This window comes from Strix aluco, chromosome 15, assembly GCF_031877795.1.
Source record: "Strix aluco isolate bStrAlu1 chromosome 15, bStrAlu1.hap1, whole genome shotgun sequence".
NCBI lineage: Eukaryota > Metazoa > Chordata > Aves > Strigiformes > Strigidae > Strix > Strix aluco.
Window position 1 is genome coordinate 4,606,957 of NC_133945.1, and position 27,275 is coordinate 4,634,231.

At 54.9% G+C, this 27,275-nt stretch overlaps 2 protein-coding genes across 3 annotated transcripts; one reads left to right on the forward strand and one right to left on the reverse strand.

Moving 5' to 3' along the window:
* The first annotated feature begins 103 nt into the window (after positions 1-103).
* On the forward strand, positions 104-27,046 carry CCDC78 (coiled-coil domain containing 78). Of its 2 annotated transcripts, XM_074840518.1 has the most exons (16): positions 104-944; positions 12,085-12,162; positions 12,433-12,561; positions 12,771-12,857; positions 13,131-13,310; positions 16,466-16,633; positions 16,717-16,767; positions 17,441-17,529; positions 18,116-18,194; positions 18,687-18,812; positions 19,895-20,106; positions 20,739-20,910; positions 21,609-21,652; positions 24,148-24,214; positions 25,933-26,033; positions 26,731-27,046. In XM_074840518.1, exons 2-16 carry the CDS (start codon positions 12,130-12,132, stop codon positions 26,855-26,857), a joined length of 1,665 nt encoding a protein of 554 aa, XP_074696619.1. In that variant the 5' UTR covers positions 104-944; positions 12,085-12,129; the 3' UTR covers positions 26,858-27,046. The 2 variants fall into 2 exon arrangements, with proteins under 2 accessions (XP_074696619.1, XP_074696620.1); XM_074840519.1 differs by lacking the exon at positions 16,717-16,767.
* On the reverse strand, positions 901-3,982 carry IGFALS (insulin like growth factor binding protein acid labile subunit). The gene is made up of 2 exons (XM_074840516.1): positions 3,942-3,982; positions 901-3,329 (listed from the first exon to the last, which is right to left on the reverse strand). The coding sequence occupies exons 1-2, from the start codon at positions 3,955-3,957 to the stop codon at positions 1,513-1,515; spliced, it is 1,833 nt and encodes a 610-aa protein (XP_074696617.1). The 5' UTR covers positions 3,958-3,982; the 3' UTR covers positions 901-1,512.
* Positions 27,047-27,275: the final 229 nt, after the last annotated feature.

Consider the following 27,275-nt stretch of genomic DNA (forward strand, 5'->3'; position numbering starts at 1 on the left):
CAGGCCTCATTGTAGCTGTGAGTCCTGGCGTTACAAGCACTTTATGTACATCTAGGTATTTCCTGCTTTTCCCCGGTTTCCTTGCTGGGGTTCAGCTAAATCTTTGCTCCTTCCATACCAGCTTCAGGATCCAGCCAGTCCCTTGTCTTGTCTGGCAGTTCTTTGTGGGATGCTTTGCCATGGCTGTTCTCCACACCCCTGCCACACGGGCTCCTCTGTGTCCCTGGGTAGTTCCTGCCTCACTGCTCTGAGTGTGCTGCTCCCTGGGACCTCCTGCCGTGGCCCCAGAGCTGCTGCTCCCCTTGGACCTGCCCTCCTCTTGCAGGCTTGAGTTAAGCTGGGGAAGCAAATGAAGGTGGTGTCCTTGCATCTTATCTCCCTCCCTCCTGGACTCTGAGCCCCTACTGCCTGCATGCTCTCTCCACGCTCAGGACTTGCTATTGAAGTGCTGTTTCGGGGAGGCACGGGGGGAAATCTCAGATTTACCCTACCCAAACTGGATTATAGCTGGCAGCCATCCTTTGGAGGAGAGCAGGAGGAGCATCTGTCCCTGCTCCCGCTGTGCCCGCAGCAAGGACTCACACCTGACCAGGATTCCCCATGTGCAACTTTCCAGGAAAATTTTGTCTGACCTTTGGTCACTTATCTGAGATTTGAAGAGCTGGGCAGTGGTGCCAGAGTCTGACCGGGCTGTTGGCTTCTGCAGGATGGCCGGGCACATGCCCCCTCCCTGGGTACATGCCACCCACCCGGTGCTTGCAGAAAACTCGCTGCAGACTCCTCCAGCGCCCTGGGGAGCCTGCACTCCTTGCCCTGTGCCTGCAAGCCCTGAGGGCCTCTGATAAGAAAACCCAGCCAGGTGCAGCACGTGCTTTGGAAAAAACATACTTACAAGATGTGTTGCGATAGCTCCAAAGGTTTATTTGTCTGCTGTGATTTATCAGGTAAGTGACGTGTGTGGCTTTTTGCACCCTGCCTACACCTGCTGGTGCAAGGAATGATTAAAGCAAGTCATCTGCCCCCCTTCCCTAAACCTACTGGGGAGCTCAGGCAGCTTTTAGGATTTCTTGGCTGCTCTGTGGCAGGAAGATGCTTTGCTTTGTCCCGCTGATGAGTCCTGGCCCCAGCAGGGATGCCCCTCACCATGGGGAGGGCTCCGGGCTGGGGCTACATCTTTCCCCCATCACAGAGACTCGGAGATGCTCGTGCTCCTGATGGGAGCTGGGAGCGACCGTGCTGATCCAGGGGCTGCTACTTTAAAGGACTGAAATATTTCAGTTTGAAGCCTGGGGAGCTGGTGGCCCATCCAGCGTCACCCAGGCACAGCTCTCCTTGCTGTGGCAGCACCAAGATGGGCAGCTGGAGGTGGTGGCAAAGCTGGGCTAAACTGGGGTGGCCATAGAGCCAGAGGTCCTGCTGCTGCCCTGGGGAGCCTGGGACAGGGCCAGGGAGATGGCAGGTGAGGGTCCACGACCGGGAAGTGGCGTGTCCCCTGGGAGGGGCCAGCACACCTCAGCAGTGAGCAAAGCTGTCCTCGGTGGTGTCCCGGAGGTCCAGGCCTGCCACAGCCGGGGGATGGAGGCAGGTGAGGTTGTTGTAGGTGTAGACAGGGATGTGGGCATCATCCCCCTCAGCCACAGACTGCACGAAGCGTGGGACCACCACGGGGTGCTGCAGGGAAAAGTCCCGCAAGCCCTTCAGGGAGCAGTTGCAATGCCAGTTGTTGCCCCCCAGCCACAGCTGCTCCAGGGCAAAGGAGGCACACAGGAAGCCCACTGAGAAGGTCTCCAGTGAGTTATTCCTCAGGCTGAGGTACCGCAGGTTGGCCAGGGGGGAGATGACGCTGTTGTCCAGTGTCTCCAGCTGGTTGTGGGAGAGGTCAAGCCAGAATAGTCTCTGGAGAGGGCTGAAGGTGTCCTGGGAGATCTCCAGGAGCTGGTTGGAGGAGAGGAAGAGGTACTCCAGGTTGCTCAGACCCACAAAGAGCTGGGGCGAGAGGTGGCTCAGCCTGTTGTGCTTCAGGTCGAGCTCCAGGAGCTCGTGCAGTTCACTGAAGCTTTGGTCTTCGATGACGGAGATGGAGTTGTGCTGCAAGAAGAGCCGCCGCAGGCTGGAGAGGCTGGAGAAAGTGTTCACCCGGATCCTGCCAAGGCAGCTGTGCTCCAGGTGGAGGCTGTGCAATTTGGTAACCCCCTTGAAGACATAGTCAGGCAGGACCTTGATGCAGTTTGCAGACAAGTGCATCACCGCCACATTGTACAGCCCCAGGAATGCCCCAACCCTGATGTCTTGTAGCTGGTTGTTGTTGAGGCTTAAGACCTCCAGCTGGCCCAGCCCATCGAAGGTCCTTTCTGCCAGGTTCCGGATCCTGTTGTGCCCCAGCTGCAGCTCCTCCAGGAACTGGAGGTCTTTGAAAGTCCTGGGCCTCAGGCTGGTAATGGAGTTGGTGGACAAGCGTAGGACATGCAGGCTCAGGAGGCCCAGAAACGTGTCCTCAAACAGTGAGACGAGCCGGTTGTGGGAGAGATCCAGCCACCGGAGGGACTTCATGCCCATGAAGGCGCGGGGTGCGATGGCGTTGATCTGGTTGTGGTTCAGGTACAGCTTCTGTAGCTTCTGCAGCTTGACAAAGATGTTGATCTTGATGCCCTTGAGTGCATTCCCGCTCAGGTCCAGCTCCTTCAGCTCAGTAAGGCTGCAGAAGAGCTGGTGCTGGAGGTAAGGGAGCTTGTTCCCAGCCAGGATCAGCTCCCTCAAGTTGGGCAAGTCATGGAAGACCTTGTCAGGCAGGACCACGAGTGAGTTCCAGCCCAGGTTCAGATACCAGAGGTTGGAAAGCCCAGCAAAGAGCCCTTCCTCCACCTTACTGAAGTAGTTGTTGTTGAGGCTCAGGGAGACGAGGTTCTGGGTGTGCAGGAAGGTGTGGGGAGCCAAGTGCTTGAGGCGGTTGCGTTCGAGGTGGAGGTGGTAGAGGTTCCGCAGCCCGTGGAAGGCATGCTGCTCCACAGCGGCCAGCTGGCTGCTCTGCAGGTCCAGAAAGTCCAGGGCCGAGAGGTTCCTGAAGGCAGCGGCCGGCAGCAGTGTGAAGTTGTTGCCATCCAGCCACAGGGCTTTGGCGTTGGGGGGCACGTCCTCAGGCAGGCGTGTCAAGTTGCGGGTGCTGCAGAAGACGTTGAGCTCCTCGCTGTAGTCGTCCAAGCTGCAGGCACAAGGGCTGGGGCAGCGTGGGGGGTCCGTGTCCCCCTGGTCCTTCGGGGTGTCCCCCCCAGGGGGCTGGGAGGCGGTGGCCAGAAGCAGCAGGGCCAGGGGGAGCAGGAGGGTGACACCTGCTGCAGGGTGTGGAGGAAAGGGGACATTGTCAGTGCGGGGCCGTGGCTGCTCCTGGGGACCCCTGTGAGACCACCCCTGCCACCTGCCTGCACTGCCAGGGGGGTGGAGGGGTCAGTCCCAGCCCATTGCACACAGGAGGCAGCTGCAGGAGGTCTCAGAGGCTGGATCTGCCTTTGGGAGGGGGCACAGGGTCACCCCCTGCTCCTGCCACAGCTTAGACCCTTGGGTGCATGGACTCCTAAAATTCATCTCTCTCTAGTGCAGCAGCAGCTTCTCCCTTTCATAGGGGGAGGCCCCCAGTCCTCTCTCCTTCCTCCCCAGCCACCCCACCACTAACTTGCTCCTCCCCATTGCTGAGGGGTCTCAGTGCCACAGCCCCTGCCCATCCCTGTAGCCCCCATCCAGGTTTGGGCTCTGCCCAAGGGTGCCTGCAAACACCCCAGACAGCACGGGGGCTCCCAAAATGTCGTCTTAGCAGTGAAGGGGAGGGGGCGAGGGGAAGAAAAGCAAAGCATGACTTGAGTGCAAAACCCCAGCAGCATTTTAGTGGCTCCCCCTCTAACTCCCTGTCCTTCCAGGGCTGGGTGAGCGGGCAGGTTCCCCTGCCTTACCTTTGCCTGCGCTCATGGTGGCGGGCAGGGCAGCGCTTCCTCTCTGCTCTCCCGCCCCGCTGACTGCGCAGGGATGGATGGAGCAACCACCTTGACGCCTGTCCAGCTGCCCGCCCGGCCAGGCTTAACCCCACCGCTGCTGGGACGGGACACGGGCTGACCTGTGCGGCCAGGGCGAGCGTCCCCCAGGATGGGCTCCCTGCTTCTCCCCTCTGGTCCGTAACTGCCTTTATAGCAGCTCAGGGTGGGGGGGATGGAGGGAGATGCCCAGGAGGACAGGCTATGGTGGGAGGGTGGTCCTGCTGGAGATGGGGTTTGCTGGAGCAGCGAGGCTGTCCTGTGGCCCTGCTCTGGGCAGGTCCTGAGCAGCAGTGCTGACCGTTCCCTGGGTGCCTGCCCTGTCCTGCCCTGCTCGGGATGCCCTGGGGTGGGCCCAGGCAGCAGGTCCTCACGCTGCATCGGGACCCCAAAAACACACACTGGGGCTTGCAGCATCCACATAACACAGAGGATTAGAAGTGTGGGGATTACCCTTACTGGGAGGGGGGCTGAAACACCTGGGGTTTTACAGTGCTCCAAGTGGGAAATGAGTTGGGAAAGGGGAAAAAACTCTTTCCTCTATGGCAGTAAAAGCCTCAGGGCTGAACCTGCAGCCCCCTCCTGGGGGTATGTATTGCCTCATGCTTGGAGGTGATGCTGGGAGCACTGCACACTGCTCAGCTCAGTGCTTTTGTACTACAAGGGAAGCGGAGAGCAAAGCCTGGCTCCCACCAGCGAGGCAACGGCTGCGAGGGTCCCCCGGCTCTTGGCTCCTCCACCAGCCCCGCATACACTGGCATGATGGTGGATGATGCTCCGGGGCTGGCACATCGCACACTCTGCTTGGCGGCTTATCAAAACCACCCCGGGGAGGCTGGTGACCTCGTTTTCTGTGTCCCAGGTCGTTTCCCTACCAGCGTCCCACATGGCTTCTGCAGAATCTTTTACCAGTTTCCAGGAAAGAAAAAAAAATAAAAAGCTACTTCTGCCCCACAGAAAGGAGCCCTGTAGGCCAGCGGCTGCCAGATGGAAAAGCTATGGCTACACTTCCTGATGTCCTGGTAGCCCCATTCCTCCTTGAAGATGCACCAGGACAGGGCTGGCACCATTCACATCCACCTCCAGGAACAGGCATCTCCCACTGGTGCTGCTCTTCCCAGCCCCAGTTCCCCCTGTGCTGGTCTGTGAGGTGGAGAAGGAACAGGGCTTCTCTCTACCATCAGTCCCATGCCACAGGCATCCCCACGGTGCTCCCACCTTGCCCATTTCTGTGGGAGCCTGGCATCATCCCCAGCTCTGCAGGGCACATCTCAACTCTTCACCACTTAACTCAGGCAATTTTAACTAACCTTCTCACCGGCCAAAGCAGGACTGTGCCCATGGGAAGAGATGTTGGAGAGAGATGGCCAGGTTCCAGCCTTGCAAGCCAACTTTCCCACAAGCACTGTTTTCTCCCTTTCTTTTTGGCCCTGAGCAGCACTCTCCTCCCCCTCTATTTTAATCCTCTCTTCTGGGAAATTATAGATCAGAAGAGAGAAATGAGAGATGGAGATACACGCACCCACTAATAGGCACTAAGCACATATTGACATAAGGTGTAATCAATCTGGAAGCTAAAAAGAGCTGAACCAGCATGGGCCAGCCAGCCAAAACCCACAAAACCTCTTTGGGAAGTTTAAACGAGCCCTACCTGTGGCTGGGAGTGGGTTTATCCCTGCCTCCAACAGCCCTCTTTCAGGGAAAATATCAAATGGACTGCAAAGGGAAAATAAAGAGTATAAATAGGCAAATCCCTTCCCAACGTGGCTGTGGTGCAGGGAGGAGGTAGACCCGTCTCCACCTTTAAACCTCCTTGAGGGCATCTCCTCCAGACATGTCCCACCACCTGTGGCAGGGGATGCTTGGACCCTGCGGCACGGTTGGTCCCTCCAGCATCACCATGAGCCCGTCCTGTGTGCTGGGACGTCACACCTGCCCGGTGTACCGCGGCACTGCAGCCACCACGGGGACCTCGTTTTGGGTCCCTACCATGGATGTCCTCCTCCCACCGTGGTCCTGGCCAGCGTGGATCTCCCCAACCGATCCCCCCATCATGTCAGCTCCAGCAGCTAATCTCCTCGGTTGGGACCAAAGTCTGAGCCGCCCCACCTGGTTGCCATGGAGAAGGCTGTAATGGTATTAGAGGAAAAGCAGCAAAATCATAAAAAAACCCCCTTTTAGAGCTATTTAAACTCTAAGGAATCATTACCTTCCCCAGCAGCCCTCCTGTGCCTGCAGGTCCCTCCCCAGGGAGCTCCCCCCATCCCTTCGTGTGGCTAGATGCCACCAGCTGTCCCTGGCTCCCTGTTCTGTCCCCAGCTGCTTGGGCTGGCCAAGCCAGGGAGGGACAAGTGCTGGTGGCCCTGCCAGGTCTGCTGGAGCCAGGGAGGCTGGTGGGACCCTGGGAGCTCCCTGGTCCACACCCTGCCCCAGGGCGAGTGGCCCAGGGCCAGCTCTGTGTACCAGCAGGGACAACACTGACCCAGCTTGAGCCCTGGGGGGAGTGGGGATGAGACACGGGTGGTGTTGTCACAGCTGAGCAAAGTATTTTTAGCAAATCTTGCCAAATACTGTCTCCATCTGGAGGAGAGCATCTCGCGTTGCTAGAGCAACCAGTGCTGCTGCTCCTCATCCCGAACCAAAAATGTGCAAGCCCTGACACTGTCACCCAAGAGAGCCGGGACGGGTGACACCAAAGTCCCAGAGCTCCTCCTGGAGAGACCCTCCCAGCAGAGATGGGCTTTGCCTGGTGCTCGCTGGCCAACCATGTTTCTGGTCATCCTGGTCCCCACGTTACTGGACACAAGGACCTGCTAATGGTGGCAAAAGGTTTTGGTATCTGCTGGCGAAGGTCCAGATGTTGGCTTGTGCCCTGCTGTGGTTGCAGCAGGCTCGTGAGGGGAGTTGGGAAAGGCGGCCGACGCTGGCGGCTCTTGTGCATGCTAATTACCATGCTGGTGGCCCATGCAGCCACATGAAACCGCATCACTGCCACCGGACTGGCCAGGCTGGTTGGACTGGAGAGGTGAGGACATCTCCAAGCCATGACTCAGGGTGGCCAGGGTCATTGCTGGAGGCACAGACAGAAAATTTCCCAAGCCCTGAATTCTGGGGGAAAAGGGCAATCCCTGGGAGCAGGGAGTTGGAAGCACATGGCGACAGGGAACGGCAGAATCACAGAATCACAGAATCATCTAGGTTGGAAGGGACCTTGAAGATCATCTAGTCCAACCGTTAACCTAGCACTGACCTCAGCGCTGGGTCAACCCACCTCTTGAACACCTCCAGGGATGGGGACTCCACCACCTCCCTGGGCAGCCCATTCCAATGCCCAACGCCCCTTCTGGAAAGAAATACTTCCTAATATCCAGTCTAAACCTTCCCTGGCGCAATTCGAGGCCATTACCTCTTGTCCTATCACTTATTACTTGGTTCAAGAGACTCATCCCCCCTCTCTGCACCCTCCTTTCAGGGAGTTGTAGAGGTTGATGAGGTCTCCCCTCAGCCTCCTCTTCTCCAGACTAAACCCCCCCAGTTCCCTCAGCCACTCCCCATCAGACCTGTGCTCCAGACCCTGCACCAGCTCCGTTGCCCTTCTCTGGACACGCTCGAGTCATTCAATGGCCTTTTTGGAGTGAGGGGCCCAAAACTGAACCCACTCATCGAGGGGCGGCCTCACCAGTGCCGAGTCCAGGGGTGAGATCCCTTCCCTGTCCCTGCTGGCCACGCTAGTGCTGATACAAGCCAGGATGCCATTGGCCTTCTTGGCCACCTGGGCACACTGCTGGCTCATTATCAATCACCCCCCCAGGTCCCTCTCTGACTGGCAGCTCTCCAGCCACTCCTCCCCAAGCCTGTAGCGCTGCTGGGGGTTGTTGTGGCCCAAGTGCAGCACCCGGCATTTGGCCTTATTGAAACTCCCCCAGTTGGCCTCAGCCCATCGCTCCAGCCTGTCCAGGTCTCTCTGCAGAGCCTCCCTACCCTCGAGCTGATCAACACTCCCACCCAACTGGGTGTCCTCTGCAAACTTACTGAGGGTGCACTCGATCCCCTCGTCTAGATCATCAATAAAGATGTTAAACAGGAGTGGCCCCACAACCGAGCCCTGGGGGACACCACTCGTGACCGGCCGCCAACTGGATTTTGTGAGACCCCCTTGGAGCACACGTCCAGCTCTGGGGCCCCAGCGCAAGGCAGACCTGGAGCTGTCAGAGCGGGTCCAGAGGGGACCACGGGAATGGTCAGGGGGCTGGAAGAACCTCCCCTGTGGAGAGAGGCTGGGAGACGTGGGGGTGCTCAGCCTGGAACCTGTCGGTATAGGAGGGGGCTTGTAAGAACGGTGGAGAGAGGCTTTTCAGCAGGACCCGTAGAGACAGTTTGAAGCTGGAGGAGGGTGGGTTTCGACTGGACAGAAGTGAGGGCGGTGAGGCGGGAGCAGGTTGCCCGGGGGGGGCTGGGGACCCCCCAGCCCTGGAGCGCTGGAGGCCCGGCCGGGGCTGGGGCAGCCTGACCCCGGCGTGGCCTCCCGCCGCCAGGGGGCGCTGCCGCCCCGCCGCGCTCCCCCGGAAGCGCCGGTTGCCCTGGAAACGGGACGCGGCGGTACGTGACGAGGCCCGGTACTTGGCGAGGCCCCGTACGTGGCTAGGCCCGGTACTTGGCGAGGCCCCGTACGTGGCTAGGCCCGGTACTTGGCGAGGCCCCGTACGTGGCGAGGCCCGGTACTTGGTGAGGCCCGGTACGTGGCTAGGCCCAGTACTTGGCGAGGCCCCGTACGTGGCTAGGCCCTGTATGTGGCAAGGCCTGGTACGTGGCTAGGCCTGGTACTTAGCTAGGCCTGGTACTTGGCAAGGCCCAGTATGTGGCGAGGCCCCGTACTTGGCTAGGCCCGGTACTTGGCGAGGCCCGGTACTTGGCTAGGCCCGGTACGTGGCGAGGCCCGGTACCTGGCTAGGCCCTGTATGTGGCGAGGCCCGGTACGTGGCTAGGCCCGGTACTTAGCTAGGCCCTGTACTTGGCAAGGCCCAGTACGTGGCTAGGCCCGGTACTTGGCTAGGCCCGGTACTTGGCTAGGCCCGGTACGTGTCTAGGCCTGGTACGTGGCGAGGCCCGGTACCTGGCTAGGCCCGGTACTTGGCTAGGCCCGGTACATGGCTAGGCCTGGTATGTGGCAAGGCCCGGTACTTAGCTAGGCCCGGTACTTGGCAAGGCCCAGTACGTGGCTAGGCCCGGTACTTGGCTAGGCCCGGTACTTGGCTAGGCCCGGTACATGGCTAGGCCTGGTATGTGGCAAGGCCCGGTACCTGGCTAGGCCCTGTATGTGGCTAGGCCCAGTACGTGGCTAGGCCTGGTACTTGGCTAGGCCCGGTACGTGGCTAGGCCCGGTACTTAGCTAGGCCTGGTACTTGGCTAGGCCCAGTACGTGGCTAGGCCCGGTACTTGGCTAGGCCCGGTACTTGGCTAGGCCCGATACGTGGCGAGGCCCGTCCCGGGACACCAGCCGCCTTCTCCGCGGCAGGCTTCCCCCCAGAGGCGTCGCCAAGGAGCAGCCACGCAGGCCTTGGCCGGTGGCAGCTCCCCGCACCCGCTGCGGCCTCCACACCTCCAGGCTCCCCAGGCGTGTGGGCCCACCGGGGGATGCTCCCTTGCCACCGAGCAGCCCTGGCTGCAGGCTGCTCTGGTGGCTGCCCAGGGGGTTTCTGCTAGAACCAGGAGTGGATGCAAATTCACTTTGCTGGCGCTGGAAGCCAGATGGAGCCAGTCGCTGTCTTAACACTGTGCTGGGCCCTGCCGAAGGCTCCCGAGAAGGCATGAAGGCGAGTGGCTCTTCACTCAGGGCTTGCCATGAGGGCCAGGGCGCTGGCAGAGTGAGGTGTGCGTCCCTGCTAAGGGCTGGCAAGTCTGGCTGGTGCTGGAGGAGAGGTGACAATAAACAGTGGGCATTGGTCTGGCGGGCTGCATGCTCGAAATCTTCAACCAGTTTCCTCTTGAGCTGGTGTGGATTTGGGGAGTGTTTTTCACATCTTTGAGCTGCATGATGGGTGAGAGTTTTGCACCTCAGAGCTCGCTAGCGATCCAGCCACCACAGCTGTGTTAAAAGTGTCCTTGACAAGAAGAGTGAAAGAAAAACTCAGTACAGGGTTGGCATTTCAGCTTTTAGTGGTTAACAAAACATACTTTTTGTTTGGTTTTGCTCTAGAGCAGCGCTGGAGATTTTGGGCTGCAATGACACCCAAAACCCTCGTTCCTCTGTCTGATTTTGCTGTTTGTGGTGTCAACCAGGACAAAATTGGCTTCATATTTCCAAACCACAGGAAAAGTGGTCACTGTCATTTCTGGTGCTGGTACGGCACCTGCCACAAAGGTGGTTTTGCCTGGGTCTCCCAGACACTGCAGGAGTGTAAATAGTACTGTGTATGTGTATGTTCATTAGTCTTACATCACCGTCTGCCAGAGGAAATGGGCCACCCTGAAGCTCAGGGAGCACCCGGCCTTGCTGGCATAATAGAGTGGGGTGTTGGCCCTCCTGAATCAGGTGTCTTGGGGTCTGGGCACGCCGCTGCTGGGGCTGGTGCAATCCCTGGGCTAGTGTGGGCTGGGAGTGCCTGTCCTTGGGGGCCTGTGTGGGGCTGAGAGCCAGCGGGAGACAGCATGTGCCTGGGGAGAGGAGCTGCGGCTCTGCTCCTTCATGTGCTGGAGCACCCGCCAAAGACTTCCGAGCCCCCAGCACTGTGGGCGGTGTGTGAATTTGGCTTTCTGCTCGGCAGTGGGTGTGAAGAGACTGTGAATTCTCATCAGCACTTTCATTACCTTAATAAAATTACTTCAGGTCTGTTAAGTTCTTTTGCAGAAAAATAAGATGTAATTGCATGTTTCATTAGCTTCTCCTTCCCCCGAGCCCCAAAAGAGCTCATCCCTGTGTCTTGCTTCCATGGCTGTTCATGCAATCCATGTTGTGGGGCTGCGGGATATTCTCCAACAGCCTGGACCAGATGCCACTGGTGAGGAGCTGGTAAACTGCTTGCACAGAGCTTCTGTCAGGATGGCCCCTCTCCCTCTTTCATCCTCTTAGCTTTGACAGATACTAAGGAGTTATTCAGAGCTATGGTCTTTTTGAATGTTATATTGTCAAAGCTTTTCTTCTGTAAGAGACAGATTCTTACTTAAACTCACCCACTCTACAGAAATAGCAGTGATAATAAGCCCAAAATGAGGAGATTAAAAACTGGCATTAGTTTTACTCCATGGCTGCCGCTCACCAAGGTCTTCCAGCATTACCCACCATGTCTTACGCTCTCCGTTACCCTCACTCTTACACCAGAGACACTGTTCAATAGCTTTGCACACACCTGGGATTATCCTGTTCAGGCCTGGATGGTCACCAGCTGGAGTCAGTGGCAGCACGTAGAGCAGCACAATCCAGATTTAGCACTATCTGGACTAACCAGAGTTTGTTTCAGTGCATGCTTTGCTTTGAAACTTAGAGTTTTCCACATGGTGTCTCTGACATGAAGCGATAAATTGGTCACCAGCTGTAGTTTGGTCAGAGCTCAAAGATCCTGGCACCCTTTGGATGGCACAGGAGATACAAGGGCTGTAGAGATCAAGAGAAAATGGCCTGGAAGCAGGTTGATGTTAGATGCTACTGGATGGTCTTGGAGCAGATGGTTGAACTAATGGATTAGTTAATGGGTTAATCAGATCTTAAATTCTCTAAAGATCCCTGCAATAGAGATGGAGGCCATCCCCACAGCTAGGTTTGGGGAATGGTCCATAATATAGAGTGGTACCTCCTAGCTGACAATATTGTTTCACTGGGGGTGTCTGCTAAGCTTCTTGTTTCAGTATCTGCTGTGTGCCATTTTAGGAATACAAAAATCTCTTGACAAGTGTCATTTCTTTTCCTCTAAGAGCTCCCGGGGTGCCTGTAATAATTGGCTCCACCTTAAAATCAAGGTGAATGCCACCACCCTCTAGTAACCAAAGTTGATAGCAACGTTGCTTGTGCTGGACCTCGAGGGAAAAGTTGCTGCCATAGAGATCCTTAGATCTTTCCTTTGCTCTTCAGTCGCTGCCTGCCCGATACTGTGCAAAGAACCTGGCCTCCAAGTACATGGATTTTGGAAGTGTTGCAGAGAACGAGAGCGTAAGTACTCTGACAGAGCACGTGCAGCATCTTGGTAACAAAAATATAAAGTCTGCAGCCCCTTCCTGGGTCATGGAACCAGCACTCCGCAAATGAAATCCTAATCTCAGGAGGAAAATGGCAGCTGAGAGTCCCATCTACAATCTATTCAGGCTCTGAAAAGCTGGATATGCTGTGCTCTTCCACCAGAGCCGCAGTGGGAGAATAGCATGGGGGAGAGGGGGGCTCTGCAGGCTGGCACCAGCTGTCGGAGCTGTTGTGTGTCTCTAGGTGCAGCTGCAGGATAGGAATGAGAGGCTGTACCAGCTTGGAGATGTGCAGGAGAGGATGGGGAAGCTGGCTGGCTCCAAAACAGATTTGTCAGCCAGAATGGTCTTCAGTGAAGAGGAAAAACTGAAGGTAAAACAAATACTTTTGGAGTTGGAGAGAACTGAGTTGTGAAGGCATGTGAGGCCAGTAGATCTGCAGTGGAAAATCTGGTGGGAAATGTTGGGGCCAGATCACACAGGGGGTGTGTTTTGCTCAAATTCCCCTGTGTGATCTGTTGAAACAGTATGTTGGCCTCAGAATCAGTCCATGGGCTTTATAATGTCCTTGCTCTCTCCTAGATTTCCAAAGACCTCATTGATCTCCAGATAGAGACCAACAAAATGAAGGAGCAGTATGAGACGGAGAAATTTGAACTGAAAAATATGGTATCCAAAAGTTTGAAGTAACTGGTTTCAGCTCTGCTAGTACCTTTATCCAGAACTGCAGTTTGTAACTGTCCATCTTTACTTTGCTTGGCATATTTTTCTGGCTTTAGCTAGCGCAATGGATTCCCCCCCAATGCCCCAGATACCATGAAACTCACATGGAACTCGTATCTCTTTAAGTCACAGCATGCCAGAACCTGTTTGCCCAAATAAATGCCCTGGGATTGCTGCTGGTCTCTGCCACAGTCTAATTCTGCTGCCTTCCCTCTGCAGATCCTGGCCCTGGAGAACCGTGTGCTGGAGCTGGAGCTCTGCAGTGAGAAAGTCACTGGGGAGCGAGATGCCTTACAGGAACGCCTGCATGCTCTGGAGACCAGTCGGAAGGAGCTGGCGGATGAGTACATCATTTTGAAAAGCAACTACTTGGCCCTAGGCAAAGAGCTGGACCAGGAGGTGAGACAGGCTGCAGTGTTTGTTCAGGTGTTCTCAACTCCATCTCACAATTACCTGATCTACAGACAGCTTGGCTGGCTTTGGGCTGCATATCCACATCACAGCTCAGGTCCAGTAAGGTTTGTCAGCTGTGAGACAGCGTAGCTTGGGCATGGTTTTGTTTTCAGGGCCCGGGGATTTCATATAACATGGTCACCTTCTAGCAGGGCTTGCAGAACCTGCTCTGCTCAGCAGGGACAGTGCTGAGCCCACGCTGACCCCCGCGCTCTTCTGGGCACCCTGCTGTCAGAGCCTTTCTCTTTTCACGCCATCGCAGATCCCCGTCACTAGCAGTAACGAGGAGGTCACTGCGGGGCTGGTCCGAGTGCACGTCGCAGGTCCCTCTTGACTGCCAGCACGCTTTGTTTCCCTTTTTTCTGCATGGCTTGTGCAGGCTGCACGTGAACTGATTGTAGTCACTCTCATTTCATATGGTGGCGGGAAGGGGCCTGGAAGTTTTTGAGGTTGGCAAGTTTATAAAACCACTGAATATAAGCAAGTTTCTGATTGTTCCTTAAAATATAGTCCATTTCCTGGTGACTGTTAGCTCAGCAATTATTAACTAAAGTCTCTTGGACCCATATTTCTGTATTTCTTTGGCAAGAATAGCTACTTCAATAGACCTGCCTCTCTTCCCTCCCTCTCCCCACTCCCACTTCTCCTTCTTTTTGAATTGGATTGAATGACTGACACCCTCCTGCCTCCCTCCCCCAGCAGATAGTTTAGCTGGTTCAGCCAGATGACCTGGTTTACTGTGCTGGGCCTGTGCAGAGCTGTGATGGGAAGATGTGGGGCTGGCCCCAGGCATGCTGGTTTCCACAGCGTCCAGTCCAGTCTGTAGGGTGAGCACTGGTCTGCAGAACTCCAGTAGAGGAGGATACAAGGTCATGATCATCCCGTTGCAAATGAGTTAGAGACTCTTGTGAAGCTATTGTTTGTCTCCTGTAAGCTGAGAAATGGAAGTTTCTTAGGAGGAGGCAAGCTCAGCTGCTTGCAGGGGTGTGAACCTCTCCTGTCGTCCTGCCGGAGCACGAGGCAGAGCGCATGCAGCTGACTGCCAGCAAGGCAGCACGCTGCTGAGACACAGTACTGCCAGGCTCGCGGAGGAAAGCTCGGCGCTCAGCAATCTTGGTTACTTCTTGTCCCCAAGGGGGTGCAATATGTTTGACAAAAATTGGACTTTCAGGTGGCTGACATCTCTAAATGATGGGTTTAGCAGGTTAGCAGTAATAACACACTGTTTTCACACGCATCCTGGAATGTTTCAGAGAGTGAAAGCACATGGATTCAGTTATGTGCCTGGGGAGCATCCTGAAGAATTGGTGGAGCAGGGTCCAGAAGCCAAAGGTGAATTCCCCGGTTGTAATCGGTAGGCTGAGGGTTTTACCCCAGTTTCTTGGCTCCGACTACCGAATATCCCCTGCCTGAAGCAAAAGAGGCTCCAACTTGGCAGGCTTGGCAGGACTTGTCGTGGCATGGGCCTCTTGCTCATTATTTTCCTAGTGTGGACTTTCCCAAAGGAAATGGGAAAAGCAGCCTGCAGTTCTGCCCCCTCCCCTTCCCCGGCGCTCTTCTGGGGAGACAATGAACCTTTTACACATTCCCAATTACAAGTGCTACTTGTGACCTTGCCAATATGTTGTCATGGCTGCTTGGCGCAGAAGCAGCTCGGCGAGCTCATTCACGGTCCCTTGTACGGGAACAGTTAGAGCCTCTGAATTGTTGCGGCCCCCATTGTACGGCTCGATTCACACATCGCCCTGTGTCTGTCCCAGGCGAAGGAGCGCGGCGGAGCTGGCCTTGCCTGTCCCTGGGGAAGTGCCTTCCAGAAGATGCCAGTCAGGCACTTTGTGCCTGTTTTCTAACTCGCTGTAAATTCTTCCTTTTCAAGACTCTGACCTTTCCTCGACTCTCCGTTTCCTCCTCCTCTTTTGTTCAGCAGGCTTACGCCGTCTGCAGCGGCCGTACAAAGTGAGGCTGTCGGAGGGAACCCAAATGGCTGTGAACTGGTTCCACGCCGGGGTTTTCCCTGGAGCTGGGCCAGGCCTGGGAGCACAGGGGAGGCAGCGAAGCCCATCGCAAACCTGGGACTGCCTCTTTCTTTTGCTAAGCTGGTACTTCTCTGCTTGTGTGACCCCCTCTGATCAAATTGTCAGGGCTGACAGCTGCAGATGGATCGTTTTTCGGTTGGAGAACAAGCAGACTGTCTCTGCGTAGCTGTCAGTTTTCACAGCTGTATATCTCACCTCTTTGTCAGCCTCTTTTCTCCTCTCCTCTCTCCCTCAGCCCACCCTGTGCTATCTTTTGATAAGCTATTCTCTCCATGGATGACTCAGATGACCTCTGCCTCCCATCCTCCCGATTCACTGCCATGGTAACAATTACTCAAGCTTGTCCCCAGTCATAAACCCCATCAAAGCTTTGTTATCTACATAGAAACCCTCCCGTGAGACATGAATTCCCCCAGTGTTCCTTCCAGATCACCTGTAACAGAGCCTTTCTCATTCAGATCCTCTTTATCTTTTGGAAATGTGTCACTTCACACCAGCATCGCTTTGAATCTTGCTGCCTACACGGTGCTGTGGGCTGCCTGCTGCTGGAGGGATGCATTCAAACAAAACTGGAATTAGCTGGGTGGCGTCAGCCTAGATGGATGGAGATTTGGCCCTTCTCTTACACTATGGAGTCCAGCACTGGTCAAAGCCATTGTATGGGGAAAGCCATGCCTGAAGTGTTGGGAAGCTATGTGGAGGGTACGGGGTTAGAGCGAGGAGGGAGGCTGGAGGTCAGGATGGAGAGGTGGTGGCAGAGCCATGCCCAGGGCTGGGCTGGCACCAGGATCTGTATCTGAATGCGAGAGAGAGATGGGCAGAGGGAGTAAGGTTACATGTGAATAATCCTGATGCCTGACAATGAGAATTTCCATGAGAATTAGAAAACCACTGATATCTTTGGACATATGAGAGAAAAGTAAAAATAAAACTTACTTTCAGGAGGGGATGTGAGTGCCTGCCTTGTGTACACACCAAGAGCAGCGGGTATGTGCTGAACAGACAGCGTGTGGAGCCGGAGAGGCAGGATTTCAGAAGCTCTTTCCTTCTTGTTTGACCTGGCAGGTCATGAAGAATGAAGAGCTCAGCCTAGAGCTGCTCAACCTGGCCAATGCGAGGAGCACCCTTCCCCGCACAGAGGGCAACTGCCCCCCTGCCATGGCCGATGAATCCTCTGCCGAGCGGGAAAGAGCGAGAGCAATGGTGCATCGTCTCTCTGCTCGGAAGGTGAAGGTGAGGACCTCTCTGCCCTGTTGCCAGCTCCCTGGAGAACAGGGACCTAACAGGCACCCTCTTCTGTCTCTTACTAAAACCAGCCAGAAGATGTAGTTGCCTCTGAACACGAGCGGCAAAAGCTGGAGAGAAATGTGAGTGTGTGGGGGTCTGCTGCTGGATCCTTGGGGAAGCAGAGGGGGAGTTTATTCTGACTGTGGCTGGCACCTCCTGGTGCTGACTTGAATTTTGTGGATGAGATGATGCCTTGATTTATTCCAAAAAAAATTTTTAAACTGTGCGATTGAAAAATGGGACTAGAATAACTCCTGGTCTTGTGCAGACAAAAGCTGAGAGAGGGCAGCTGTGGTTCCCTCAGTCAGTGCCCCGAGGTGAGCAGAGGCAGGAGTTTAAAAGTCAACAAGTGCAGAGGACACTTACTGATTTTCTTCTTGCCAATGCTTGAGAAAGATGGGGATGATAAGGCACCCAAAACTGAGAGCACAGAGATGCTCCCTGCCTCCTTCCCATCTGCAGCCCAGGCAAAACCAGCTTGGGCTCCACCACCAGCTCCTGCTGGGAATCTGACTCTCAGCATGAGAATTTCCCTCGGGAGAGCGACACATGTGCACCTCCATGTGCCCTGTCTCCAGATCAGACTCTGGTTCTGGTGTGCTACAGAGCTCCCAGTTAAACCTCTCCTTTCCCCAGTGTGTCACTGCTCAGCTGGACTTGTGTTCAGCTGGAGGCTCTCCTTGCTCCTTCCCCGTTCACGAATCCCTCTCAGCTCAGCCTTCTGTCTCATCTTCTTCTTCGTTTGTCCCTCAGTTGCTTGGAAACCAGGATCACATAAAAGTGGAGCTTGAAAATCTGAAGAAAATCTATGATTCGCAGCAGCAGAAGCTGGAAGAGAGAGTGTGAGTGTTTGAGGGCACGTCCTTCTGTTTGGCTGGGCATTTATGAAGCTTGTTGCAGATGAATTTGGTCCTTGGGAACGGGAGAGGAGGCAGCCTGCCTTTGGTGGGGTACAGGGGGGGAAATGATGATTCACCCTTGGAAGAAGTGAGGCCTGGAAGCAAAAACTGATGTTTTCAAGGCTTTCAAGAGCATTAGCTGTCTGCTTAAAAGTCAGGGGTGTTTAGGTACTCAACTGGCCTAGGCTCCTTTGAAAGTCCACCTTCTGTGACACACAGAGCTAATGTGTGACAGCCCAGAGAGGAATCCAGCCCCAGCCCTTGCCCCCACAGCGCTCATTCCATAGGCAGACTGGGATGGGGTCAGTGTCCCAGCAAAGGTTGCCACAGGACACCGCAGAACTAGACCCTCTGACTGGGGAGGACATTCACCTTCAGTTGCAAGAGCTCTGTGGCTGCTGGGGGCTGGCAGCAGCTGCTGAGAGATTTCTGTCATCCTGTAGCGATTTCCTTCTCAAAGCTGGCTGCATTGGACCTACAGAGAAGTTTGGGGGTTTAAAATAAACACATCTTCTTCCTGTGTGCCCAGGATCGCGATGGGGAAGGAGCTGCAGGAGGCGAAGGGAGCGATTGGGGACACCCAGCACAAGCTGGCGGAGCAGTCAGCAGTAAGGGCAGGCTTCCTTCTGGCACCCAGGCTCTGGGACTGTCCCTGCTCATCCGCTCCTCGTGGGTGCCATGCACTTCTCCTGGGGCTAGCAGGGGGTGGATGTCTTGTATCGAGGTACTCTGACACGTCTCCCTCTCCAGGGAGTTTGTCATACCAAGGTGCTCCTCTCTGCACAGTTTCCTTCTCTCGGGGGTGCGATGCACGTGGTGGAAGGTGCTGCTTGCCACAGGTGGTGGGAGGAATTTTGTTCACTGATATTTAGAAAGAGTTGGTGAAATCACCAGAGGGGGGGAGGGATTGCAAATGACAGAAGGTAGCAGAGGAATAGAGACTATAAGCATTTCCAGTGGAGTCCTGTGAAAACCCAGGACCTTCCTAGCTTTAGTGAAGCTGAATAGCTGGAAATGAAGCCCCCCCAACTCTTACAGAGTTTCTTAGTGCCCCTTGGCTGGAGGACGAGGGCAGCGGCAAGTGTGTTTGCTGTGCCTAGGTGCTGCTCACCTCCCAGAGCCAGCTCCAAGAGGTGGAGGCGGAGAACTCCCAGCTGCAGCTCCGTCTGAAGGAGCTGAACGAGGAATATCGCTCCCGGCTCGTGCAGTACATCAAGGATGTGGCGGTGGGTACCCCCAGCCCCAGGGGCTCTCCTGGCCTGGGGAGGTCTCTCCATGCGGGCTGCCTACTTCTTGCAGGCTGCTGCTGTTTCCCCTCCTCGCTGGGCTGGGGAGCAGAGCAGGCAGTGGGGCCTGGGGAGCCCAGCTTGCAGCTTGGGGAGCCGTGCTTGCAGCTGGAAGGGGGCTCTGTGCCCTCGGCTTGGCCTGGGAGAGGAGATGCCAGCCCCCTTCCCCACCCAGATTTCCTGTATGGCTACACGGAATGGTCTGTGAGTTTCTGCTGGACTGAAAAGTCAGATTACTTGGATTGAAAGATCCTCTTACTTACTACGGCTGCCTTCCAGTTGGCTTCTAATCTCCATTGCCCTGACAACTTCCCTGGGCAGGCCTGGCGATGCCATTTCTGGCTTTGTCACTGCCTCCATGGTGACTTTGCTGCTGTCCCCACAGGGAGCTCTGCCAGCCTCCGTGGTCAGCAACAGAGCTGTGTAACACCAGTACCTGGACCTGCTCTGAGAACAAGCACCTCTGATGTAGAGTAGGGCTCACAGAGCGTGGTGAGGACTCAGCACAAGGCAGGTTCACACACAGATACCTGATTATACTGAGCAGTGAGACCGGGAAGAAATCTCTTTCTATCCCCCTAGGTAGCAGTAAGCAGGTTTTGGCAAGAGCTTCTGTGCTGGGAGAAGGCTGGTACTGAAGGACACAGTGTGGTGATGGACCAGGAGACTAAGCAAAGGAATTTTTACTCTTAAGAACAGTTTAATTTCTAGCAGAGGCTTGTTGAAGCATCTCCTAGCTAGCAGAGAGAGCGGGGCACAGTGGAAAAAATATGGGACTAGAAATGGTAACTCCTGACACCAATCCGTGTTTCTCTAGGCAGGTCACTGATACAGTACAGATGCCTTCTCTGGCTTGAAGGGCTACACTGGGAGTTATTTAGTCTTTCCTGCTTTTCAAAAATGGAAGATATGCCCTGTTCTCTGTGCTGTTAGCACAAATATGCCTGGACTTTCTTTGTGGGAAATGGGTTACGTGCCTTAGGGAATGACTTGATCACCTCTCTTTCTCTGTGTGTTTAAAGGACTACATGGACAGCAAATCCAGCAATGTAACGGGGCCTAGCAAAGCCCCAGCTGATCGTGCTTCCATGAAACACTTTGTGGAAAGCATGCTGAAGGATATCAGAGCTTCCTACAAGTCTCGGGAAGAGCAGCTAGCTAGAGCAGCACGTGACTACAAGAAACGCCTGAAGAACTTGGTCAAGAAGCATGAGAACCTGCTGATTGCTTATGGGTAGGGCTAAGCCAGGGTTTGGGCTACCTCTGTCTCTTCAGCTTATTGCTAAGGACCAAGTGGAAGTGCCCTGTAGCACCCAGACCCCTGGCCGAGAGGGAGGCAAATGGGCCTCCCAGGTGGAGCAGAGGATCTGGAGTGCATGTTTATCTCCCTGCTCTTGACAAGCCAGGAGCAAGGTGTCTCCAGCTGCGTGTCAGGGTGCTCTGGACCCCCTGGAGCTGCTTTGCCACATATGTTTCTCCTGTGTAAAATTTAGGTTGAGAGATTGATTCCAAATTGGATGGTGTGGAAATGCAGAGGTACCACAAATAACTCCTGCCTCCCAGCCTGTCCCTGCAGTGCTCTCAGCTCTGCTCCACAGCTCTCAGCAGCTTGGGCTGTGGGAAGCAGCAGAAATTCTTGTGACATAAAAGCCACAAATAGCTCTAGGACAAGCTCCCCTCAGAAACACTCCCAGGAATATTGTGCATACTGCTGGGCTCTCCCACTTATCCTTTGCAGGTGGACTGGCTCTCGGTGGCCAGAAGCCAGCAGGTCCCAAGCAAATGGTACCTCCATCAGCAGCAGAAATGCTCAGTGTTGTTACTTAACCAAAGCTACCAGGGAGTAACCCCTCGGGTGTGTTACAGACTCCAGCGAGAGCAGATCCGCTCCTTGGGCAGCAGCGCTATGGATTGTGGCCCTGCCGAGCTCCACTTTTCCATCACAGACCCAGAGCTGCTGACAAACACAACCCGGGAGCTAAACCGGCTGCGGGAGGATAAAGCAAAACTGGAGATGCAGCTACATGAATTGCAGAAGGTGGTGGCTGGGCTGCTTGGGTTTCTGTGGTGGTGAAACTGGGGGGCGGTGGGGAGAGTCCCACAAGTGATAGATTCAGCCCCTTCCTTAGGCATTCCCTGGGGGTTTGCTGTGCCTGTGGCACAGGCAGGGGCAGTGTTTGCTCGCTTTCTCATTTTGGGAAGAGAGAGGATGTCCAAGCAGTCCCCTTGTTGCTTCAACCCTGCTGCGTAGGGGTGAGTTACAGTTAGATCCAGGAGGCTGGGCTGCCCCATAGATCGGGGTTGCTGAGCTCTGGGAGGACTGAGGGGTAGCAGATGCTGTGGGAGAGCTGCCAGGCCAGCGGACTCACTGCTAAAAGAAGAGGTGTGTAAGGGAGGATAGGCTGGGGCTTTCTGTTCTGGAATGCCTTTGCCTCAGCGTGAATAGCTAACTGAGCAGGAGACCACAGTCAGAAAGACACCAGTCAGCTCCACATCCTCCCACTAGTTCTCCCTGGGCAGAGACGTGTCTCTTGATTTGCGTGAGATGCATTTATTTAAAAATTCAGAGGATGGGAGACCTAAACCTTAAGATTGTACTGCACATCACTTCCTTGCCAGGGCACTGGTGGCTGTTAGAGTGCTAGGATATGTTGTGCTACTTCAAAGTAACAGGGTCTGTGGTGAGATTGCAATGGTTTAATGCTTATGGGAATACTGTTCTTCCTTTGCTTTCAGAAAAGACTGAAAGAAGCCTCTGCCTTTCCACTGTCTCCTGAGCAGTAAGTTCTGTTTGTTTCTCAGGATATTTGTAATTCTGAGTTATCCTTGCTGCGTAGATTGAGGAGTCTTTTCTGCTTTTCTTGGAGACGGTAATAAATAGGGAGAAAGCGAGCTGATAGGGACTCATCTGAGAAGAAAAGCCAGCTGTCATCTCAGTGCAGCGTTTCCTGAGGTGAAATGAGTTGGTCATTTGGGCCTTGATCCAAGAAAGCTCTTAAGCATGTGTTTGGTTAATCAGGTTTTTAGTCCCACTGATCTCTTTAGAAGCTGAAGTTAAGCATACACCCGAGTGCTTTGGTGGATCACAACCTCAGAAAGGCAAGTGAAACACCACCAGTTTGGGATGGTCTTGTTTCTCCTCCCTTCCAGTGCAGAAGCTGGGCTGGAACCCTTAGGTGACCCTGCACTGATACCCCCCTGTCTTCCTGACATGCCCTTTATTTGCTCATTTTTGATGGGTCTCTCCCCTCTGCTCCATTATTCTGTTGAAACTCTATCAGCTATAGCTGTGGAGAGGTGGAACAAAGTGTAGGAGAAATCTGAGCTGGGATTTTTCAACCTTTTAAAATGTGGTAGAAAACACGCCAGGTATTTCATTAACTGGATGCCAGTACTGAGGAGTCGGTCAGTGCCTGAGCCACGGGGCTCTGGAGGTGTGTCTCAGAGAAAACCTTGAGCCTTAACCAGGCTCTGCCATGTTTTCCACACTGAAAAGTAGTAGTAGTCCTTGAATAGATGCATTAATTTTGGCAGACTCACCACAGGAGCAAGACACAGAAAGACCAGAACCTGAATTTTACAGAATCACAGAATCATCTAGGTTGGAAGGGACCTTGAAGATCATCTAGTCCAACCGTTAACCCAGCACTGACAGTTCTCAACTACACCAGATCCCTCAGCGCTGGGTCAACCCGCCTCTTGAACCCCTCCAGGGATGGGGACTCCACCACCTCCCTGGGCAGCCCATTCCAACACCCAACAACCCCTTCTGGAAAGAAATGCTTCCTAATATCTAGTCTAAACCTTCCCTGGCGCAATTCGAGGCCATTCCCTCTTGTCCTATCACTTATTACTTGGTTCAAGAGACTCATCCCCCCTCTCTGCACCCTCCTTTCAGGCAGTTGTAGAGGGCCATGAGGTCTCCCCTCAGCCTCCTCTTCTCCAGACTAAACCCCCCCAGTTCCCTCAGCCGCTCCCCATCAGACCTGTGCTCCAGACCCTGCACCAGCTCCGTTGCCCTTCTCTGGACACGCTCGAGTCATTCAATGGCCTTTTTGGAGTGAGGGGCCCAAAACTGAACCCACTCATCGAGGGGCGGCCTCACCAGTGCCGAGTCCAGGGGTGAGATCCCTTCCCTGTCCCTGCTGGCCACGCTAGTGCTGATACAAGCCAGGATGCCATTGGCCTTCTTGGCCACCTGGGCACACTGCTGGCTCATTATCAATCACCCCCCCAGGTCCCTCTCTGACTGGCAGCTCTCCAGCCACTCCTCCCCAAGCCTGTAGCGCTGCTGGGGGTTGTTGTGGCCCAAGTGCAGCACCCGGCATTTGGCCTTATTGAAACTCCCCCAGTTGGCCTCAGCCCATCGCTCCAGCCTGTCCAGATCCAGATTTAGTGATGCATCTTGTTGTTAAGGTGGGTTTTTTTGGCTGCCAAGAGACTCTACACATTTCAGATGCTTGTTTTCTGTGTGCTGATAGGTTTCTCAGTGCTGTTACCTTGTTCCTCTAGCTAGAGGCACGAAGCCCAGTGTTACCACAGCACTTCAGCTATAATTCCTGTTGCTTCTCATCTTTATCAGCTGTGTGGCTTCACTGTTTATTGTTCCCCTTGCTTCTGCTCCCATGAAATCTCAGCCATGACTTCCCGGGTGCCTGGGCTGGGAGGCTGCAGCCACCAGAGGGAACTCTGGCAGTCGCAGCAGAGCCACTCTTGAGCACAATGCATTCCTCCCTTCATACAACCCAAATTCCCCGAGCATCAGATGTGACCTGTATTTTGCTTATTCAGACTGAGACAGAATAGGAAGAACTTTCCCACGGCTGGGCTGCACAGACAGCTCACCTATCACGCTCGGTGACCAGAATGGGTGCGTTTATGCTCCGACACATGAAAAGTGCCAGCATTTAGCATTGATCGCTCTCTATTTCCATCAAATTCAGTCCTGCAGTGTCAGATTAAGGACTTTTTCTGCACAGAGTCCTCTGATGTATGAGTGTTGATGTGAACTTGGAATGTGAACTTGGAACAAACCCAGCCGTCACAGTGGGGAATCCCAGGTTGGCAGAAGGGCTGTGACTTTTGTGCCAGGGCACAAGGACGGAGCCACATGCCCTGAAGAAGTTTGGGGCATCAGGAGAGAAAAGGTGCAGAGCGCTGGGGTTTATGGTTGGATGGGCATGAGTTGTGTCAGCCCCTGAACAGAGCTGTGTGACCTGCGGATGGGCTGGATTCGAACGTCTGGGCATGATCAAAATCTGCTTTTCTCTCCTAGGCAGCTGGATGAGGAGGCCTGGGCAGAGGTCAGGAAGCAGCTCCGGGAGTTCGCTCATACCACCCAGGTAAAGGTCTGGAACAGCCCATCTGAATAAAAGCTTATCGCTTACCCACAGGTCATGGATGTGCTGCTGCAGCCAGCTGCTGCCCTGGGGGCAATATGCTGCTCCAGGCTGGAGCGGAGAAGCTTTCCATGGAGCCTTGCTGTGACTTTGGCCTCAGCCCACCAAGTGATGCTGGCAGGTCCCCAGCTGGTGATGTATCAAGGCTTTACTGTCCCTGCTACTAAAAGGAGAGAAGCCCTTACAGGTGCTCATTGCTGGACTGTATTGCTCCCTCCCGTGTTTGAGCACAAGCATTTAGGCATCTGTATAACAAACTGGGTCTGTATTCAACCTGGTTCCAGTCTAGTCTGAATCTGAATCAGCTTCCCAGTCTGGTTCCCCCTGGGTGTAAGGACATTTGTGCTGCGCTTGGGAATGGACTGGCCCAGAGCGGGGAGGAGAGCTCTCCCCACCTGCAACGCTGCGCTACAGCACCCATGAGACTGCGGTGCTGCTCGCTGGGAGAGGGCTTGGCTGAGGTGGGGTTTGCCGTCCGGCAGCGATAGCAGCGGTGGGAAGAAGGGTTGGTGCTGGGATCCCTGCTACACTGACTGCCACACGCAGGGAAAACCAAGCAGAGGTTTGGTTTTCTGTGGTAGACGAGGCTGTAGATGTGCTACCAGCCTGCTTCCATGTTGTGCCTTCCTCTGTCCACGGCGGCCTAAGGAAACGCTCCACCATTCTCTGGTCACATGAAGCTAAACACCTAAATTGTGTGTATCTTTGTGGCCAAAAGAATCACAGAATCATCTCAGTTGGAAAAGCCCTTGAAGCTCCTCCAGCCCAACCATGAACCTCACCCTGACCGTTCTCAACTCCACCAGATCCCTCAGCGCTGGGTCAACCCGACTCTTCAACCCCTCCAGGGATGGGGACTCCCCCCCTGCCCTGGGCAGCCCATTCCAACGCCCAACAACCCCTTCTGGACAGAAATACTTCCCAAGAGCCAGTCTGACCCTGCCCTGGCACAGCTTGAGGCCATTCCCTCTTGTCCTATTGCTTATTACTCATCCCCAGATCTCTGCAACCTCCTTCCAGGGAGTTGTAGAGGGTGATGAGGAGAGGCTGTGACTGAGAGGCTGGAGCACTGCACCGGGAGCAGGTCCTGCTCCTGGCTCTGCTGGGCATGTCAGGGATGAGCTCAGTCAAGCACCTCAGATCCTCCTGGTGACACAGGGACTGTGAGGTTCACTTGGGTAAACTGGTGATCTACTGCCCAGAGACACTGTGCGAAAAAGTGTGTTTTTATCTAAAAGGGAAGGCCACTTCCCTTTGCAACAAACTAACGGTAGAAAGGTGTGAAAGCTGCGTCTGAGTGCCAAATCTAGCAACCTCTTCACCAGTTGTCTGTGAAGCTTCTGAGGGAGTCAATCATGGCTTGGCAGGCAGGGGTTACTGGCCCCCATGCCTGCACTCTGGTCAGGGAAGGCTGCCTGCTGCCTGCTCTGCCTGGCCGATGCCCTGGGGTGGTGGTGCCTGCAGAAAGCTGCGCTAGCGCTCTCGTTGCCAGGTTCCTTTCCTGAAGCGCATCGGTTTTCAGTTGCTTCTGTAGCCTAACACCAAGTGGTGGAGCCGAGTGATGGGGAAGTGGTCAGTCTCGCCTGGCAGAGAGGGACTGAGCAGCTTCGCTCGCATCTCACAGAGCTCCCTGTTTTCTCCATGTTTCTTTGCCCCTCCAGGAGGATTTGGAGCAGGAGAGAAGCCAGCTGCTGACTCGGGCGATCGTGGCAGAAGAGCAGGTGTCGGAGCTGCAGGAATACATAGATAAGCATCTTGCAAGGTGAGACGGTAGGATCCCCCTTCACGTGTCCTCTGCTTTGTGCTCCGAGTTTATCTCCCAGGCTAATTGCCAGTGACATCGCCATGCCCTCCATGCTGTCAGCACCTGACCTTGCCGCTGCCTTCCCACCGTGCTGCTGGCATGGCCGATGTCCCACAGCACGTCCAGCTGTGTGGGCAGCTGCCACCATCCCTTGTTCCACAGGGCAGGGGGGCAGTGTCTGGCCTGCCCAGCCACATGGCTCCTTCCCTGTGTGCTCACCCATCCTTTGAAGAAAGCTAAGAGAGGGGTTGACTAAAATCTAAAGCCTTCCAGCAACCCCTAATCTATGGTCCTCTCCCCCCCAGCTCCTCAGGCCCTGAAGCAGGGAGAACAGCTGCTCGGGCAAGGAAGGGTGAGAACAAGCAGTAGTCCAGCTGTGCCTGCCGTAAGTCCCCAGCCAGCTCGGCTGTGAACGCAGGTTAGACTTGTTGCTGGTATCATTACCAGGCAGAGCTGACAAACACCTTTTCCTTGGGAAAATGTGGTGGTTTTCTATGAAGGCTCAGTTCCCGGCGTGGCTCAGTGCCTGGGCTGGCCACTCTGCATTAACTGCGTGTCCTTAGCACACAGCAAACCCAAGGCACAGCATACGTTTAAATGGATGGCTCGGGGTTGTGACTACACGGGCACTGATGGTGCTGCTTCCCCGTTGCAGGTACAAGCAGGAGATCCTCCGCTTGAGGAAGTTCACAGGTAGCGAAGTGCCGCACGTGCTCAGTGCTGGGGCAGCCGATACTCACTCACTGCCTGGAGCTACAAGGACGGTCAGCCATGAACCGTAGCTCTTCACCACAGCTCTGAGGAGCAGCACGATCGTAGGAAAGAGCGGGATTTAAAAGGAAGGAGCTTTCTGTGGTGTGGACTGGCCAGGGCAAGTATCCTTCCCTGGCTGAGAGCTGGGAGGCACAGTGAGGGAAACCATGTGGGTGTTCTTGGTCTCAAATTCACACTACTAAAATGAGACAAGACAACTGCATCTCGTCTATCCTCTGGCCCCTCAGCTGTAGGAATGCTGCTGTTCCCTGGGCACATCATGCCTCGGGACACTGGGTTGGGTTCCCAGGCAGCTTTTTACTGTGGGGCTGCAGGGACAGGTTCCTGTTCCTGCGATAACATTTCTCCTGGGTCAGACCTAGACCAGAGTCCAAGGGCTAACTCTGCTGCTGCCTTTGCTCCCCTCAGCTTCTAAGAGATAAGCCA